A 19,799-nucleotide genomic window follows, 5' to 3' on the forward strand; every position below is an offset into this window, starting at 1 on the left:
TACAGCTTAATTTGAGACACTTTTACTGAGTTTGGGCTAAAAGCGTCGACGGACTGATCAATTATTTTGTCTGAGCTCACGCGTGATTTTTTTTTTTTGTGATCAACACCTCGTTAGGAAACCCGCGGCCCCGAGTCTCTGGGTCCATTTCAGGACCGAGGAGAGCAAGTATAGGCTCCTGCATGGGGACACGGACAACAAACAGCCCGCGTGTTTTTAAAGATCCTGATATGCGTGTAAATCTCAATGTGGTCACAGAACATAAATCATAAATGGCCTTTTGTAGATGGAACAAAACAATTAATTGAAGAAAAATAAATAAATAAATAAATAAATAAAAAGCATAATTCTCCTTCTGTTGTTCGGTTTAGTTATTTATGGATTTGTTTGTTTGCTGAACTTTTATGCAGTGTAAATAATACCAGTAGATTATTTTAAACGTTGTTTCATTGAGCCGTGTTGCTCGTTTATGGGAAACTTAAGATGGCTATTACAAATAAAATAAGTACAGAAAAGTAGGCTTTTTAAAAAGGTCTTTTATTTTGATACTTTCTTGTGGGTGGAAAATAAAACCCTTCTTGATTAGGGTTGAAGTCTGTCTGTGAGGCAGATCTGGCACATTTGTTTGCAATGTAATGTGAGACGTTATGTTGTTACATGACAAACTCCTCACCGCTGCGGAGGTATTTTCTTCCATTTGGACTGAGTACAATAAATAAAGTAAATGGAAAATAATACGAATAAGCACCATCATCACAAAAGCATTTCATATGTAACATTTATTAACGATGGCTGACTTCTATTTTGCCATTTTACTAAGTAAATACTCGCTAATATTTACAAGTTTGGATAAACGTGTCGCACTAAACGCGACATCGTCCAAAGAGCCTGAAGGCACCAGACTCAACATAACCTTTGATTGTAAATATTTTATATAATTATATATCTTTTGACTTTGGTAATTTTTGTAATTATGGTTTCATTTTCAAACGAAAATAAGACCAACTTATTTTCCTTTTTGGCTCTAACAAGAGAAACCACAACAAATACCTACAGCAGGTGTGAGGCCCTCCCTCTCCCTCCACCGCATATTCATGCACCTGCTTCTGATCTAACAGCTGCCTTCCCCCCTTTCATGTCAGCAGTGAATAACTCAGTGAACACCAGGGTCCCATTGTTTCACGTGTTTTGTTTATTCATAAAAAATAACAGGCATGCACCAATCAATCAATCAATCAATCAATCAAACAATCAATCTCAGGAAAACGGCACATTTTTCCATGCGTTTCTTAGTGCAGCCACGTGATTCCTAACGCAGCCCAGTCAATAATATTATACAATATTTATACAGCAGGTCATACAAAACATGAAAATATAAATAAAGTGATACTTTTAACAGTTTTGACGTGGCACTTTGCTGCCGTCCTACAGTAGAAATGACCAATGAACCATAGATACGAATATGAATACTCTCTCTCTCTCTCTCTCTCTCTCTCTCTCTCTCTCTCTCTCACACACACACACACACACACACACACACACACACACACACACACACACACAGTGGAATGTCCTACAATGACTCTAATGATTTGCTTAGTCAGCACACAGTTATATCTAGATTAACAACTCGGCATGTTTGTTTTATTTTTCTTTGACTGAAGCTACAGTAGTCATGATGAGACACACCGACTCTCACACAGTAAAACAGTTGAAGCACTGAAAGCTGAGAGTGCCCACCAAAGTGCACACTGTGGATGAGAACACACAAGTCCTGACAGCTCTCTGGATGTCTCACGACAGCAAGGATTCTATATGAAAGCCTCGCACTTTGCTGGGCATCTTGAATGTGGCCTCAGGTGCAGCGGTGCCCGATGCTGTGTGCTGGAGGTATGTGGGTGCATCTCTGCCGGGCTCTGTGCCGCTGTACGCCGCCTCTGACATGTAAGTGTGCTGTGCCGGATAGTTCAGATTATAGGGCAGTACGTGGGCCACTGGGGACCAGTACAGCCGGGGGCCGGGCTGCTCCACGCACGACCTCTCCTCCCTTCTTTTGAAAGGTGTGCCGAGGATGCTGTCGATGGCGAACGGGCTGGAGAACTTGGCCCCCACTCTCTCTTCCGGGGCCGGGAGGCGGGTGTCCTCGCTGAGGATGTCCGGGCTTTCCTGCTCCTTGAGGGGCCTTTTGGAGATGCGCTTCCTCCTGCGGCGGAACACCCCATCAGCGAAGGTGTACTCGCTGTGTGGGTTGAGCATCCAGTAGTTGTCCTTGCCCCAGGGCCTGGACGGGTCCCGCAGGACTTTGAGGAAGCAGTCGTTGAGCGACAGGTTATGGCGCACGGAGTTCCTCCAGCCGGTATAGCTGCCACGGAAAAACGGGAACTTCTTCATCAGGTAGTCATTGATCTCTGCCAGAGTGAGGCGGCCGCTGCTGGACTCTCGGATGGCCATGGCGATCAGGGCGATGTAGGAGTAAGGGGGCTTAGGTCTGCGGGTGTAGGGCTTCCCTTTGCCGCCATCGCTGCTCTGTGTGACAGGTGCCGGGCTGTTGGCTACGCAGTCTCCGTCCGAACCCAGCTCGTCTCCGGACAGGGGAGAAGGGACTCCCGCCTCTGCGTCAATGCACAACTCCAGCGGCTTCTGCGCGTAGTGATGCGCGGAGAAAACTTCAAGTTTCATTTCCCCAAAAAAGGATAACCGTCTCCTCTCGGTAACCTTGCCGTGTGAATGGTCTCCTAGGTTGGACTCTTGTCTCAGCTCAGAAGCGCAGCAGGTGTACGAGTCCTGACAGCAAAAATGTGCCTGAGTGTTTGTTGTGTGTTGTAAAGGCTCGTGTGGAGCGCTGGAGGCACCCTGAGCCTCAGTCTGGGGCAGCAGAACACAGATCTGTCTCCGGAGACACGCTTGTCTTGTTATAATATAACGCCTGGGAAAGGGACGGCCCACAGGCGGGGTTTCCAACTCGAATCCATTGAAGCGACTGAAGTAATATAGTATATGTATGTTTACAATTGGACGTTACCATGCCACACCAGGGAAGAAGAAGAAAAAAAAAAACAGGGAGGATAAGTGAGGCGAGGCAGGGCAGGTATGACAAATATAATTAGCTTCAAACGCAACTATCTGTGAATAGCTCGTTATTTCTAGTTACGAGTTGCTTTTTATGGATTCAGTCAAAGTGCAATCAAATAAAGGCGAATAATACAATAATTCCTTCCTCTTACTTCTTTTTAAAATAACTTCAGCCCATTAAGGTTATGAAATTAAACACGTTTTTGAAATCAATAAAAAAACTTTGACAATTTTACGCACAACAGCAAATCCTTCTTGAAGTGTTGAATGCCTTGGCTTTTACACAGAAAAAAAGAAGACAGCGCAGAAAAACACTAGACAGATTAAAAAAGGTGACACGAGAGTTGATAGAGAAAAATGCTGTTGGCTGCTTTTCACTTGAACCTCTCATACCCATCCGCCGGCGCTCCGGCGGAACGAGGAAGTAACGCGAAGGCTAAACTGAAATAAAAGCGATAGATTTTGGAGGAGTTCCAATTAACGCACGCTGGGTGACGTGTAAGTCGCCACACGCGAGAAGACAGAAAGAATTCATAGAAAATTCGCAAAGATTGCCCGGGGAGTTCAGAGTAGAGAACCATTGCACCTGCATGCATGGAAACACCTGAGCGAAGAGCAGAAAAAAATACACTTACTTCTGTGTCTGAACATGTGATGTAAATGAGCGAGAGCGAGGTATCCACTGTCTCCGAAACTCCAGAACCCTAATTTACTGGAAATACATCACGTTCTTGGATAATTATATTACACGCAGCATTTCCTTTAGTATAAGGAGTATAAGGAGACCGCGGCACTGACTGCATATCTGTACAAATAGATGTGCACTTCCATTAGAGCACTCAGACACCTGGGCCTTGCTGCTTTAACTTGCTGTGCGGCAAGCTAAAGCAAACAGTTGAAATAAATTTTATTCTATTTCAACAACATAAAACAATTGCATAAAACAAAGCGTTTAAGTTTGTAAGGTAGATAAATTATTATGCAAAGATGGATTTGAAGAGAATTTAAGAACATCAGGCTTTTTTGTACTTTGTCAGTGTTGCAGTACAGGTTTGGTGACAGAATATAATAACTAGTTAATATCTGAGCTATAAATCACAGCTCCAGTCGAGAGCTTGTCAATCAGTTACAGAATGGAGTTTACTTAAAACCTACTGGAGCAGGTTTTAAGTAAACTGACGCCCCTGACACCTGTAAACCGAATATGTTAGTGGCACTAACTCTTTTCCTGCCAGCGCCTCCGCCATGTGACGATGCAGAGAGCAGCTGGAGTTAACATGAGTTATGAGCCTTGCCTCAGGCCAGTTAAACTGTCTACTCTGGCACTCCTGTTCCTTTGTGCCTGCTCGGACTTTCCGGGGCCCCCAACAACACAGAGCAGGTTCAGCTTCATTTACCCTAATGCATGTGTGCGTGTTTACATAGTTCTGTTGAAAATGTTTCTATTGGTAGTTCCTAGTGAAACATATAAGATAGGGTCACTATAAACTACCTACTGCCTTCCAGACAGCAGAGAGCACTGAGATACCAATCTGTGTTTGACACCTTGAACAGTTTGTGAGTCTACAGTACATGTTTTTATGTTATCACATAATTATCACGTTGGGTATACATAACAGGCATGATTAACGATATGACCCTGAACTGTTTGTGTATATATGTTTGAGAGAACGTGGAAGGTATGCAAATCAACTATATGAACATGCACTTTGAAGCCTGTCTGTTTTTCCAGTTGTGTTATGACAAGCCCGATGGCAGCTTGTTTCTTGAAAACACAGTTTCTGTTGTTTCATTTCTTTGTCAAATTCAAGGTCCGCTTGCCTGCTTTTTAAGAGGGCAGGCTCCTACGCACCTGTAAGGGTTGTACATGGCATCATTTCAGAGGTGCTGGTTGTTGATTATCTGAGAGCCCAAACTTTCTGACAGCCCTATAAAAATACAATATATTGCACACAAAAATCACATTTCATTATACATTCTAAACAAATCTTCACAGCTAAATGTTAAATGGGTTGCCATGTCATTTCTATCAGAACCCTCTCTGCCACATTTTACATTTTTCCTCGCCCACTTCCACTGAATGTTTTTAAAGGTTTCTCTTGATCGATAATTTCTTTCAGAGGAAAATCTGCTAATACTTTGATCTCATCTAAGTGCACTTTAACCAAAGCATTGAAGTCAGACCGGACATGTTTATATTAAAGTAATAAATGCTGAAATAGATGCTGTACACTCTTAGAAATATGACCATTGTTTACAGTTAATCTAAAAAATATACAAACTCCAAATCTGATTATTAGGACTCTAGGTAACCACACCTACCAGCCACTTATCAGGTACACCCTGCTAAAGACACCTTTTGTCTTCAGAATTAAATGAATTCTTCATGGCAGAGAATCAGAAAGGTGCTGAAAATGGTCCTCAGACATTTTAGCCTATATTGACGTGATAGCATCACAAAGCTGCTGTAAATGTGTTGGCTGAACACCCATAATGTGAATCTTCCCTTCCATCACGTCCCATAAGTGCTCGACTGGATTGAAATCTAGTAAATGTGGAGGCCATTTGAATACAGTGAACTTATGATCTGAGCTTTGTGATGTGGTGTGTTCTTAGCCGTCCTTTGTGACAGGAAAGGAACATCAGAGAAACCAAAGGTTGTCACATACAAATTTACATTCTGGAAACAGCTTTCTTCTCTCTCCGGGAATTCGGGGAGCAGCTGGTGAGCTGAAATTGTTTTTTTGCTGAAACTCAGGAGGCTGACTGCTGAGAGCCTAAATCCAGAGCTGAGGAAATCAGCGGCATGTGCGCTATCATTAACGCCGTCGCTGCACAACAAACCTGTGAGGCGCAAAGGGAATTTTACACTGCTTGGCTGGTGGTAGTTGTGCCTGCATGATTTTTTTTTCTTTTTCTTTGCAGGAGTGAGATGAGGCTGTATACGATTTCAGGTACTCTGCCAAGGCAGCTACACACACCTGTGCCAAAGTGATGTGGTGTGAAAGGAAGCACACCTGTTCTCAGTTTTTTTGTGCGTGTTTTATTCTTTACATGGCAATTTGAAATCACAAGTGGAAAGACTGTTTACCCAAAGGGATCAATAAGGTATCACATTATCATTTCACTCTGCACATTTGGATTAAGGTGGAATTCAAACCTTCAAATCGCTTGAGAAGGTCAGGCTCTTCTTTCACCTTTAGGCCATAATGAAAGATGATATATTTAATGCATTAAACTGCTTTAACTGCATTGTCAAATCAGCAGAGTCAACTCTGCCCCCTGTTAGGCTAAAGAGATGCGTTATGCTTATATAACCTGTTAACAAGTCTCTTCTAAAATTGGCAACTTGATGGTTTGGCTCACCTGTTGAGAATTAGCGTGTCTTCTTTGAGCAGCAGAACTCTTTTAAGTGCTGACACGAGTGGCATTCCAGTTATGTAAATTGACTGGGTGAATCCCTCACAGCTCCAAAAATAGCCCCACCTCTGCAGCGGTCGGCGCTCACACGCTAACCCTTGTCTGCAAGTCTTCGGATGACTTCTTACCTGTATCTCATCTTTGTTGTCTTTCTTCTCTGTGAGTGAAGGATGGCCAGCCCCCATGTCTTTGTATAAACAAAGTGTGAGCTGTGTGCGTGTGTGTGTTTTTATGTGTGTGTGTGAGCAGGGTAGAGAGGAACGGCAACAAGAGGCCCTGCGTGGCTGAGATTCCCGAGATTCCCTGCAGCAGATATAGTCTGACAGAGGCCGCCGATAGTAGACATGCTTCACTGGGGCGCACAGGTAGGTACAACAATGTGTCAGCTTCGCAGCCAACTCAAAGATCAGACATTCCACATAAGCTCTACTCATTCCTGCAGTCTGCTCGATAGGCACCAGCTCAGGGGCGTGTGTGTACTGGGGTGTTTGTTTGACTGCAGCTGTTTGTCCTCTCAGGTGTGTGGGTGTGGGAGATTGCGCATGTGCTGTGGCAAAAAGCAAGAGCAAGATGCATACGTTCCATCTAGTTTATTCTTCAAGCGGTGATTACTGTAATTACCCTACGATGTGGCCTTCTAAGCGTTTGCTGCCTGCTTTGTTGTGCTTCTGTAGAATCAAACCTTTGTGTTTTGGAAGATAAATTGGTAGGGGGGGCGTTCAGCCCATGTAATCAGAGGCACACCTGAGCACTTATCAGTGACAAACAAAGTTCCCATGAAGCTGTTTTCATACATAACCCAGGAACTTTCCACACTGAATGCACTCCGGGAACTGCTGCATGTAGCATCAAAAATGTATCCGTGACACCTGATAGGCAAATAAACAGACACGAAAACATGCAGTGACTCACAGTTTTCATAAGCACGGTCTGATGTGCATAAATCTGTGCAGCATGTGTGTCAGCGATTAATAAATGAAATCAGATATATGTATAAAAAAAAGAAAAAGAAAAAAGCAGCATATCTTGGAGTCAGTTGGCAGCTGCGGGTTGCTATTTTGGGTTTTCCTGCATTCTTACTTAAGGTGTGCACACCCTTGCCAGACCAAGAGAGAGAAAGAGAGAGAAAATAGATACATATAAATAAACAGAGCCAACAAAGGTATAATTAAAGTAATTAAAGAAAGAGGTGAAGCACAGGTGAAGCACAGGTGAAACGCAGCCTGGCACTGGTAGCACCTAAAAGTCATGCAAAGTCATGTGACTCAGTCCCCTGTAACACCCCCCCAACCCAACCCAGTTACTGTCTTGATATGCGAACACATTTTTGACACCCACAATATCTTAGTGCAGTAATTCTGAACTGCTATTTATTCTTTTGTTTTATGTTTTGCATCATAGTAGAGTCATTTCAAATAGCCCGTGTGTTTATTTGGGTGGTCCAAGTGTGTCATTAGCAAAACAGCTTCTTTGTTTCACCACCTCCTGCTCCAGATGTTCCCCTCAGATTGGTGCAAATGACACCGATTGGCTCACAGGTTCCTCTGGCTAGCAAAAGAACCAAGTGCATGTCTTGGTGTAAGTGTCCATATAGAACATGAACACTACAGAACCTCAGCGATTTCATGTGGTCAACTCAAATGACCTTATGGTAAGCATCTATACATTTTTGATTATATCATTGCTCTAATGCTCGGCCCAAATTAATAGCAGATTAACAAAACAGCTCCTTTTGTGACCTGATCCCATGATATAATTTATCCTATAGTTTATATAAATCTGAAGAATGGTAAATGCGCTGGTTCATATGTACAGCTTTTCTACACAAGCCTTATAAGTTTTCAACATACCTTAAACACCCATTCGCATACAAGCCTCCTTTTCTTTCTAAGTGCTTACTAATTTTCACATACACAATGCCTCAAAGAGCAGCTTGGGGACTGGAGCATGCAGGTTGGAGCAGTTAGGATCAAGCCACCAACCTTTTAGTTTTTAGAGGCCCTTCTTTACCTCCTGAGCCACAGCCACCCCACTCAGCTAGAGAGTGTTGCTATGGTAAACAATTTAAATCATAAAGCTGTCAATCAGAAGAAAACCTTGTTTTCAAAACTTGGTGCTAGTTAACAGTTAGAAGTACTTGGCTAGGTTTAGGAAAAGGTCATGGTTCAGATTAAAACACAACGTGACCTGGAGAGCTTATGACCACACATCTGTATGTGACAGACCCGGCTCATCACCGCAACCAATTTGCAACCAAAGCCTGCACCATCACTAGAACACTTCCAGTAAGTAAGTAGACGCTGATATCAGATGGTAGTTGGCCATCTCCAAAAATTCAAAACATACCCCCTCAAGAGAACAGCAGACCAAAGTGAACTTCTTAGTCCTGCCGGTAAAATGTTACTGTTAGGGCTTGTCTGTCAATGAACCTCAGCCATGCGGGCCACACGGGCTTCATACCTCCTGCCATATCTGCCGCTATCGTCCATTTCAACTCTTCACACGCTAGAGTCCCCTCATAAGCTGAGGTAGAAGGCATGGTGGGGGCTATAGAGAGCTGGAGGGTAGGGGATGGTGGGGTGGGGGAGAAAAAGGAGCAATGATTGATCTCAGCCATAGACACCTTGCTTTATCACTGCAGCTGATAGGACCTAATTCCATTCAACTGCGCTGTAGGCTGTTTGGTGTAAGCATAAACACGGGGCCAAATCAGTACCTGTGCTGCTCTGTTTACCTGGCAGCCGTTCAGCTTTTTTCTGTCTAAACTTGAAATAGGATCCAAACACTCTACTCACGCATAGTGGTTTGCACGAGATGCTTTGCCTGCCTCTCAACCTACCACGAGGCTCGGCAGCTCTATTTCTGCACTGTCTGAACCTTAACCGCCCCTCTTATTTCTCTGATTGAGAGGTGGAACATCTCGCTCGAGGGCTTTAACTGCAAACACGGCGCTGAATTTGAGCAGTTACTAAGGAATTATCCCGTAGTTAACCCCAACAAACACCTCGCTGATTGATAACATTAGCGTGTGGGTTGTAAAACGAACTACTCCAAGCCTATATTTGTCTTTTTCTTTTTTTCTTTTTACCTTTTACTGGTTAGTCAGCAAATCTCTTTGTATTTTTATTAAAAGTATTTCTTAAGGGTCTTATGTATTCGTTAGAAAACATACAAAATGCAGTTTTTAAGAAAAGCCTGTACTTAATTGCAGGTTAGATTAGCTGTCATTCAAGTGTTTTAATACTAATTTGGCACTAAATATTTTTTATATATACAGATGTTGATTTTAAGTTTAAACAGACATACTGTGATGAACTCGGTGTCCATAAAAGATACATTTCAAAAGTATCAAAAGAAAACCATGTTTATCGCATAACACAAGACACTATTAACTAATATGATGGAAAATTTAGGATCCAGTGTTTTGTGGGATTCACATCATAATACTAAAAATCAGTGCTGTCATCCATCTGTTTTATACAATAAAAAAATACTACTCTGAGTTTATATATGCAACCAACTTTGAATGCTAAGAAAGACTTTGATTTTCAGTGAACCAAGAAGCAATTCAAGGTGTGGTTCAGTATCTGTCTGTGTTTCCAAGGAGCACACAAAGGCAAAGTCATGCTAAAACATTTTAGTTTCAAAACTTCTTCTAGCTAATAGCGTCCACACTATTTTGGTGCTTATGGTGCCTCTAAAAGTGAGACCAGTTCAAACACTTTAGGATTGTATTTAAGAGTATCGAATTCCCAACTAGACCTTATTAGTCACCATTGTGTTCTTCACATATTAGTGTATACATTGAGCATAAAATATCTATGTAGCCACCATAACTTCACTGACTGGTTTTGTCTCCACATTTGATTCAGCAGGAACATGCTGATGTTGTGAAGTGACCACATTTGGATGTGCACTGGTAACGTAATAGCTAATGATGGCTAACCCCATTAGCAAGCTGTATTGATAAACTGTAGGGTTGGAAAATACAGCTCTACCAATTATTGCTAAGTAACAGATAAGAAAACACTAGAATTTCTTTCCCTCAGCAACTGAACTCAGTACTTTATAGAGTACCTGTCAACGCATCTTCAGGTAATTAATTCGTTGGTTGTGTTATTTAATATGCAGGTTTACATTGTAACATTTTCACAGTGGCTGCACTGAGATGTCTTGACAACATGCAATGTATGGTAAACAGATAGATTATGCAAGTTATGTCTGAAACGTCTGAAACCAAGAATCATCTATTGTTACTATTTAATATTATAATTTGCAAAAACTGTGGCAGTGACATCAACATCACAGACGTTATCTGAGCACAACCGAGGCAAGTAGAGTTGGTGAAATATTGTTAATACATTTTTTTAAAAAGAGTATTTGGTGAGTGAAGTTTTTTTTAATTTAGTTCTTCAAAATGAGTAAATTACAGAAAATGGGACCTTTGGATAGTTGTACTGAATTCCAGTGTGTGGGAAAAAAAAGGCAACAACAGCACAATTGAGACTGGATCAGTGAATTAGTAAAGGTAAAAGCTAACGTACAGCTATCAGATTCACTTTTCAGCACACCTGACATCAAGTAAAGTAGACTTCTAATCTAAGCCTAGTAGCAGTGTAGTATTTAAAAAAATAAAAACTATTCAAAGAGGTCATAATTGTTGAGTGGTCATTATTGGAAGTGTGGTTTTTGGTATTTTATGTTGCCTTTATTTTCCCCTAAGGCTGCTACTTGGATTATTCCCACCTATCAAAAAATAAATAAACAGTGAAGGAAGATGTTAACCTTGACAAGAGAGAATAACTGGATAACAAATTATGGGCATTGTTGACCATGGTGTCCAACCCAGCAGCAGCTTTTCTTGTTATTGTTAATCTGCACCATCATATTACTGCTGCCTTATATGTGGGGGATAGAGGTCATGGTCATGGTCATGGTCATGTCCAGCTTATTCCCACAGTCCGAAAACATGCAGTTAGTGGGGTTAGGTTTACTGGTTATTCTGACCATAATCACGACTCGTTCTCAGTCTCTCTGTGTTAGCCACGTGACAGACTGGCGACTTGCCCATGGTGCTCCTTGCCTCTCGTCCTATGGTACCTGGGAATGGCTCCAGTGTTTCTTATCAACCAAGGAAAGAATTCTACTGTCGCCCACTTTCCTTCTTTTTAAGACTTTACCAGACTGTTGATTTGGCATCTCATAAAACGATCATTCTGACAGGTTTATTTTGCTTTTTCAAGCTCATGATGGCCTCCTGCACTTGAATCCACATTGCTTTAAGCTTCTTTTTGAGGATTCCAGTGAAAAGCTGCAAAATGCAAGTCCAGCATGTGGAATCATCTCCAGGTGTCACATCTGCTAATTTGTCAGGACATGATAAAGGAACAGACCTCATCTGGCCACGAAACTGCTTGTTAGTCATTTACCTTTGAGTTTCTGGACACACATGGACTTAGAACAAATATGGCTGCAATTCCTGTAATGGCTATAATTTTGATAAACCCCTTAAATTAACATCAGAATCTAAATCACATATTCATTACTGAATGAAAAACCCATCGTGGAGGCAGTCTGAGCACAGTTTAAAGCCATCGGTCATTTTCATACATCATAATGATATAGATTTAGATTTTTAATATTGAAATTAAATAAAATGAAATTCTTAACAATTTCAACTTAGATTTTTTTCTTTTGGTCTGATGTTCACTCTGCCATTTGGGCTAACCTTTGATGGGAGGAGAAGAAATTCTGGACTTATACTTTTTTATTAACTCAAATGTTAAATGCAGAGGGTTTTTTTTCTTTCCTAATCTCCGTACACGGCTCATTGCAAGGGCAATTAGAAACCTGCGCTCCCGTGCAGATGTTACTGTTTGTAGAATGTGCTATTAGATATTGATCTGGTGATAATTTGTAAATGAATACTATTAAGGATAGGAAGTTTGCTGACAAAAAAGCCTAATCACCTCCAGCTGGCCCAGGTCTTGTAATATATCCTGCCTCCGCTCCAACATTGATCCATGGGAGTAAACAGCAGCAGTCTCACTGCAAGATACAGAACTTATCTGGTGGTTAAACATACCTGATAATGTAAGAGGAGAATGTGTATAAAAGTGTGACATAAATATTATTTTGTAGAGAGCAGATTATGTTGATGAACTTTTATTTTATATTGCAAAAACAATCCTTTGCCTTGTGTTTGTTCTATCAACAAATCAAATGAAAAAAACAACAACACAGTGGATTTATCCTACTGAAAAGGAAGGTGATGTCTGAGGTATAGATTACTCCATGCTATCATTATAAGGACCCCAGTATTTTAGAAGTGTAACTATTTCACTTAAAAAAAAAAAAAAGTTCAGTAAGATCTGCTCGTAATCAATAATCAGAGATCCAGCCTGCAGTCTTTTTTGTAAATGGCCATATTATTTGTTAGCTGACGCATCAGTTTTGTGTTATGTGTTATACAATACCAAATACTGATCACATTTCTTACTTCATTTAATCTCTTTAATGTTTCTGTAGATGACAATACAAAAGATAAAATGCTCACAGCCTTATCCGTGCTATGTTGAAGGTGAAACAATTAATTAGTGGTCAGTGTCAATCTTTTTGAGTTCATTGTGTTGTTTTTGCATAATCCTCTTACTCTTGTTTAAGTAGTAAATGGGTCTGGCCTGGATGTATTAAGTCTAAGATGTGTTACCTACAACTTCATGGGCAGTTATGGGTAAACTGCATGATAACCAGAGTGTGATTCTATCCTGATGCCTCTCACTCAATTGACCTTCAGCTGTGCCACAGCCAGAGTCTAACACAGGAAAATACTCCAGTTTAAGTGCTGATATGAGAGTATTACCAGTTCACAAAGGGGTTAGAGAGAGTAAAAATAGAATCATGTGTCAGTGAATGATGCACACCTCTCTTAAAGTCAAGTTCCACCATCTGCAATTATGCTAAAAAAAAGAAGAAAAGCATCATTGCTGCACTGTGAAGCTGGGTCATGTTGAGAGCTGTGTCTCTGCCACACCACTCTAATTGAACTTTCTCTTTAAGGCGTTGTGAGAAAACAGGCGGTAACTATTTATACAGCTACACACCTGACCAGGCATCTATCCAAACAAAAGGTCTTGAACCCAGCCCTTGCGTGCCTATCCAACCCAGACATCTGATTAATTATAGTGTGGCCGTTAAGGCAAAGAAAAACTAGCTGATGAAAAGTCAGCGAGTCTGCAGGCTCAACCTGCCCAAACAGCATCATGCGTGTTAGCCTGTAAAAGCCTCCGTACTGCCTCCCTCCCCCGCCGCTCCGTGTCGTTCCTCCCACACACCCCCTGCCCCCCACCCATCCTACTGCCTCCCTCCTCTGCTCGGGGCCCATTCGTGCAGACGAGGTAAAACATCTCTCTCGCCGTGTCAGAGCCCCGCAGGTGGGGCCCGCGTTCTCAGGTAGATAATATCACTGTTACTATAGACCGTGTTTGGGTTAGCTCGAAAACACTCTTCACGGCAGGAGCAAAACAAAGTGCTCTGCAGTGCGTGATAACAGTCGGAGCTGCTCCCTACAAATTAACCTGTGGAAACACTTTGGCCTCGCACGAAACTCATACGCATAATACCTGCTCCTCCTACCGGCATTGAAGAAAAAAAAATCAAAGTTTACACAATCTTCCTCTAGGATCATGGAATAATTTTGTAAGATTTTAGGAGATTTAAGAGAGTTCTCTTATATGTAATCCACCAAAGGACTAATGCTAATCCAAAACAGTGAAATAAGCCTGTAATGTCCTTGTGGTTACGTTATAGGACTGAGCTGCCTTATGTCCAGATTGAAAGCATTGCCCCGGTTGGACAAGTCTCTCTGTTTCTAATCTGCATACTGCCTGTGCAGTAGACTCTATAAATCGACTTTCTTTAAACAAAAGCGGCATGAATAGCTCGAATGTGCTCTGGGCCAGAAGCTGGGATGGCTTCCATAAACAGATCACCCAGGTGGTCCATGTGTGAGAGAGGGAAAGGAGCTTTGGCTGAGAGGCCTGCTGCTGCAATCACAACCCCGCATCTTCTTATTTCGCTAACTTGCCGTCTGTGTCTCGGCAAAGTCTGAATATCAAGTCCGATTCATTTGCAGCTGCTGGTAACAAAACAATATACATTTCATCTTTGATGTGTGGACTGCGTGGTGTCAGCAGCAGTGCCCCTGTCACTTTTCAAAGTTTCGGGTCCCTGCAGCTGTTGCCTTTTCTAGAGCCAGTAGCAGTTTTTCAATGTAAAACACCTACCTTTGTTTCGTCTTCAGGAAAATGTTTTTTGTATCTCTATATTTCTGCTTAATCTGATCACTCATAGAAAGTCCTGTACTTTTGGTAAAAAATTAAAGGTACAATGAGTCTCTGGGGACACCTAGAAAAATAAAAGACCACAGAGAAGAGGGATGTCGTGAAGACGAACATGCTCACGGTTGGTGAAAATGGAGGCAGATGATCCACCGTGATGACCCCTAAAAGAAGAAGATAACTCTTTTACTTGAGTCTTTGTCTACATTGTCTACTTCGCAATTCAGAGTGGGAATAAATAATCCAATATCACTGTCATCTCTGGTTTTATCACACCCTAAAACCAGTGTTGGGTAAGTTACTTTAAATTAGTAACCTAGTTACATTACTAGTTACTTCTATCAAAAGTAACTCAGTTACTTCAAGTTACTCGTTACTTTCAGAGTAACTAGTTACTAGGGAAAGTAACTTTGGTTTTACCCAGAATTCTCTTGTTAATGTGTTGCTTCCGTAACTGGATACCCAGCAAGATTGCCAGTCTTCTAGCTTGCTTACTTGCCACAAGTGCACTGTGCCACCTACCAATAGAAAGGAAAAAATAATGTGCACATTTCCACGAGAGAAATCCCACGCCTGATTCTATCCTAGCCTGCTTTTTACATCCAACACAAAAACTGCAGTCGTGGTGCTTTCGATTGTACTCAGAAATCGGAAATTCTGCCTTCTGAATAGGAAGATGTAGGTAACACCAGACTGCAGATGAGCTGCATACAGGGCTGGACTGGGACAAAAAAAATCATCCCGGGCGTTTTGACTAGAGACCGGCCCACCATTATAGGAAAAATCATAAAGCCTTTGAATGAAAATAAACGCTGTTGTGACAGTGATGTACACTGTTCTGATGGTATATATGTATCAATCTATCAATTGTTTGTTGTAAGACTCAGATAATTATTTTTTTAAAAGTGAGACATTTTAAATGAGAATAAGAAAGTATTTCCTTGTGCCCCCCTTTCCCTTTTAATGCCCTACATGGACCCCTGGCAACACTTTGCTAGACCCGCCCCTGCACAGTTACCAGCTGTCAGCTACTTAGAAAAGGATCCTGGTGTTATTTGTCTCTCAGAAACAGTTCATAACTTCCCTTCAACTCATTCATGTCACCTAAAAGGTAAACCTGTTTCTCCATCACAGCTCTGATGATCCAGTAAGGACATCTCCTGGTTTCATCTTCATGTTTCCCTCTCACCACATAACCAAACCGATATCATAACCAGCAGGTTTACAGCTGTGGCTCCAGCAAACATCAGCTGATACTAGAAATTAATATTAAATAAATTCTAACAACAGCTGATCAAGCGTAAACGTGCTGCTGTTGTTTACCGCGACATCCGCTGGTTTCCTCTTTCTGGCGCAAAGTGGGCGATAAATAAACAAGAGAGAAAAGCCGATCAGCTGATCATTGATCAGTTTCATGATTGAAGTAGAAACAGGAGAGGGAGGGTGAGAGGATGAGAGAAGAAGAGGCAGCTGTGCAGCGTAAACACAGAATAACTTTGTGTCTTTTACATTGTAGCTGAAACACAAACTGTTCCTTTTCACCTCAATACGAAACGCGTGATATTTTCTCTGAATAAGAGACGATTCCGTTTTTTACGGGACGGTTGGCAACTCTAATAATTAACCTTATGAACAAAATAAAGTTCAACATCAGTAACATAGCACCACCCAGCTGTATAGAAACTCCGTCATGCTAGCTAGCACGCAGTACGAAAAAGTCAGCATAACAAAAATAAACTCCACCTAAACTTGGTTCATATCTGACCCAGATGGACTGCAGGTTATAACTTACCTGAAGATCAGTTCACCTGACACTCTCGGACCAGCGGCCGCTTCGGGTCTCTCCTCTTGCCTCCCTTTTCCTTCATCCACCTGCTGACTTCCACCACTTGCTAATGTTATTGAATCTGTGGAAGCTCCGCGATAGCCACCTCACGAAGTAACGAATAACGAGCCTCTCTAAATCCCAGTAACGAGTAACGCGTTCCCGGTTTTGGCATAATAACTAGTTACCGTGCTCGTTACCACAATAATAACGTAGTTACTGTAACGCGTTACTTAATAACGCGTTAGTCCCAACACTGCCTAAAACACACAACAGTAACTGCCACACAAGACAAATACTATAGGGGTTTTTGGCCTGAAGTGCATGTTTGTTTGTTTTTCTTAAACTTAACACGATCCATTACCTCTAAATGCTCATTTCTCAATCATTGTGCCTGAATATGGCACTGCGCTTGTTCTCAGTGGCTCACGATTTACCAGATGGAAAAATACATTCCTTACACCTACACACGTCACATGACAAGTGTATTTCTCATTTTTAAGGTGGGTGAGGGTTCGCTCCAACAATAGCATACACCTCACTGCTTTATGCAATGGTTAGGTAGCATTTTACATAACTCGCCTTGCGTTTTTTTTTTCTTTTTCTTTTCTAATCACAGGTTGAGCATGTTACCTGGACTGAGATTGTCCCTGACTTCCGTCGTCCCATCAGCCCCTATCTTATCACACTGACCTGAGTTATTGTAAGGAACAGTTGTGCACGGCGATAGTTTATGTACAGGGAGTGTGACAGATCATTCATCACATGCAGACTGGTCATTCAAACCAACATGTCCAAACATACTTGTGCCATTAGCGGCTCACTCATGTTTGTCTGAAAAAAGGATTAGTGTGAAATATGAGGAAACAGTGACTGACAGTATGGGACTCTGAGGGTAACCCAGGTAGTGTTTCACAATGGTAAATAGTGTCAGGTAATAGCTGTGAGTCACTGTTGAGAGTATACTATCGCGTGTGTGTTAAGCAGTTGAGGTTAGGTCTGTGTGTGTGTGTGGGTATGTGTGTGTGTGTGTGTAGGTGCTATTAAAAACTGGCTCTCGTGTAATGTTGTTATGACAGATATCAATAGCACAGGGATCACCAGATACAGGGGGTTCCCTCCAGTCAAAAACAAAGCTAATTTTAAGTTCCTTGCTTTTACAGTATTTAGTCTTTGCCTATAATCCTGGGTAAGTGAATCAGGTCTGACATTACTCACATGGGTTTAGATACAAGGTAACAAGTACATGTTTGTCTGTGTCTTAAGCTCTGCAGAAGTTTCTGTTGTTTTTATTCTACATGCTAGTGCTCTGACTGCAGCTCTAAAAATAACACAAAGCCCGTAATTATGGTTTTAACTTAAAGCCCCCACCCATTCCTTCTCCACTCCCTCCCATTCTCTTGCTTAGCACCTGTGCTGATATATGGTGTGTGTGCGTCTGTGTGTATTTTCCGGATGATTTATTGCATTACTGCTGTCAGATTTTGCACAGGAATGCAGTCTATGATGTCAGTGAGAATTGATTCGATGGTGTAACAAACCCAGTGACTTTATAGAAACACTGACGATGACATGAAAGTCTGGGTCCTCAATAATAGCGATTAGTCTATTTATAGTGCCACTTTTTTTTTTTAAATGTGAGGCGTGGCACTGAGGATTAAATAGCCACCTCATGGAGTTCTTCTAACTTGTGCCTCAGGCCACGTTGACAATAAATGAGACTATGCCATAAAGTCACAAATGCACATTTATTTTGCTCGAGTGTGCCATAATGTTCACTTTGGCAGAACTAAGGATAAAGCATGGAACGTAGTCTTGGATATACAGATTACAGTGTTGTGCAAAGGTTTTTTTGTGCATTAGGAAACAGGTCTAGTGATTGATTGAAACAAGCATGCAGAAATATATATAGGAGCACATAGTGTATAAGGTAAACAGATTTCCGAAATCTACTTGAACGCCAATAGTTTTTATGACCGCCTTTGTTCTTCAACGCAGCCTGAACTCTCTCAGGAAAGCTTACTTGTATTTTCTTTAAATAGTCTTCAGGAATAATTCTCAAGGCTTCTTAAAGGACACAAGGAATCTGTTGCCAGTCAGATGTTTTCCAGATGGTACAGCAATGTGGATGGTGTTTGGTGAATCTGACTCTTCTGCATTTACATTCATAAATTCATCAATCCACCTGAACCAAAAAATTCAAATTTCATCACTCCATAAGACCTGTTACCATTGATTGCCACACTTTAGTCTAGTTCTTGTGTAATTTTAGCACACATCCACTTTTCTCCCTATTTATCTTTGTTAAAAATGGCTTCTTGTCAGCCAGTCTTCCAGTGAGACCATTTGTGATGAGACTTCAGAGAACAGTAGAAGAAGTAAAGAGCCAGATGAATCTCTCAGGTCAATGTATGACTTCTGTTTCTTAAAGATGTGACTTTTAGACACTGTTCATCTGCTGTAGAAAGTTTCAGGCGTGTCACTTCGTCTTTTGTCCTCCAGTTTCCTTCAAATTCACTAAGGACATACTGCACACCATGCCGAGATGCAAGATTTTCAGCTAATGGCTCTTTAGAAATCACCATGTTGGTGCAAAAATACTATTTTATGCCTGTCAAACTGTTATGTTAGGGATTTTTCATTGATTTTGTTAAAGAAATTGGAACAAATTGTGAGGTACAAGGACTGGACTGAAAACATAAAGGCAGCAGAGGGTCCTGTCCTCCTCCCATCACTCCCAACCAGTCTTGCCAGATGGCCGCCTCTCCCTGATCCTGGTTATGATGGAGGTTTCTTCCTGTTAAAAACGAATTTTTCCTTCCCACTGTTGCTAAAACACCTGGTTATAAGGGGTCATCTGATTGTTGGGCATTTTTCAGTTTTTTGTCTGTGGTATTGTATGGCTCTTAGCCCACAATGCCATCACAACTGGCGCTATATAAATAAAACTGAATTCAATTGAAGTGCACTACAAGGTGTTTGATTTTACACACCTGTGCAAAGGGACCGAAAATACCATAATTCAGAAATGAAGAGGTCTGGCACAATACTTTTTTCTATATGTTATAAATATGGTGAGCTTCTTCTGGGTAATTCAAAGCATTGCCAGCTCGGTTGGTCTATGTTCATATTACATCAATCTG

General features: G+C 41.5%; 1 protein-coding gene and 1 long non-coding RNA gene across 2 annotated transcripts in view; one reads left to right on the forward strand and one right to left on the reverse strand.

Annotated features, from left to right (window-relative positions):
• Positions 1–1,169: 1,169 nt before the first annotated feature.
• On the reverse strand, positions 1,170–2,902 carry foxq1b (forkhead box Q1b). Its single transcript, XM_004571760.4, has one exon. It carries the CDS (start codon positions 2,677–2,679, stop codon positions 1,795–1,797), a length of 885 nt encoding a protein of 294 aa, XP_004571817.2. The 5' UTR covers positions 2,680–2,902; the 3' UTR covers positions 1,170–1,794.
• Positions 2,903–6,666: 3,764 nt separating this feature from the next.
• Positions 6,667–19,799, forward strand: part of LOC143413109 (uncharacterized) — a 29,594-nt gene continuing 16,461 nt past the window's right edge. The window contains exon 1 of the long non-coding RNA XR_013093689.1: positions 6,667–6,857. This is a non-coding gene — a long non-coding RNA (uncharacterized LOC143413109). The remainder of the gene's footprint in view (positions 6,858–19,799) is intronic.

This window comes from Maylandia zebra, linkage group LG17 (assembly GCF_041146795.1).
Source record: "Maylandia zebra isolate NMK-2024a linkage group LG17, Mzebra_GT3a, whole genome shotgun sequence".
In the NCBI taxonomy this organism is placed as follows: Eukaryota; Metazoa; Chordata; class Actinopteri; order Cichliformes; family Cichlidae; genus Maylandia; species Maylandia zebra.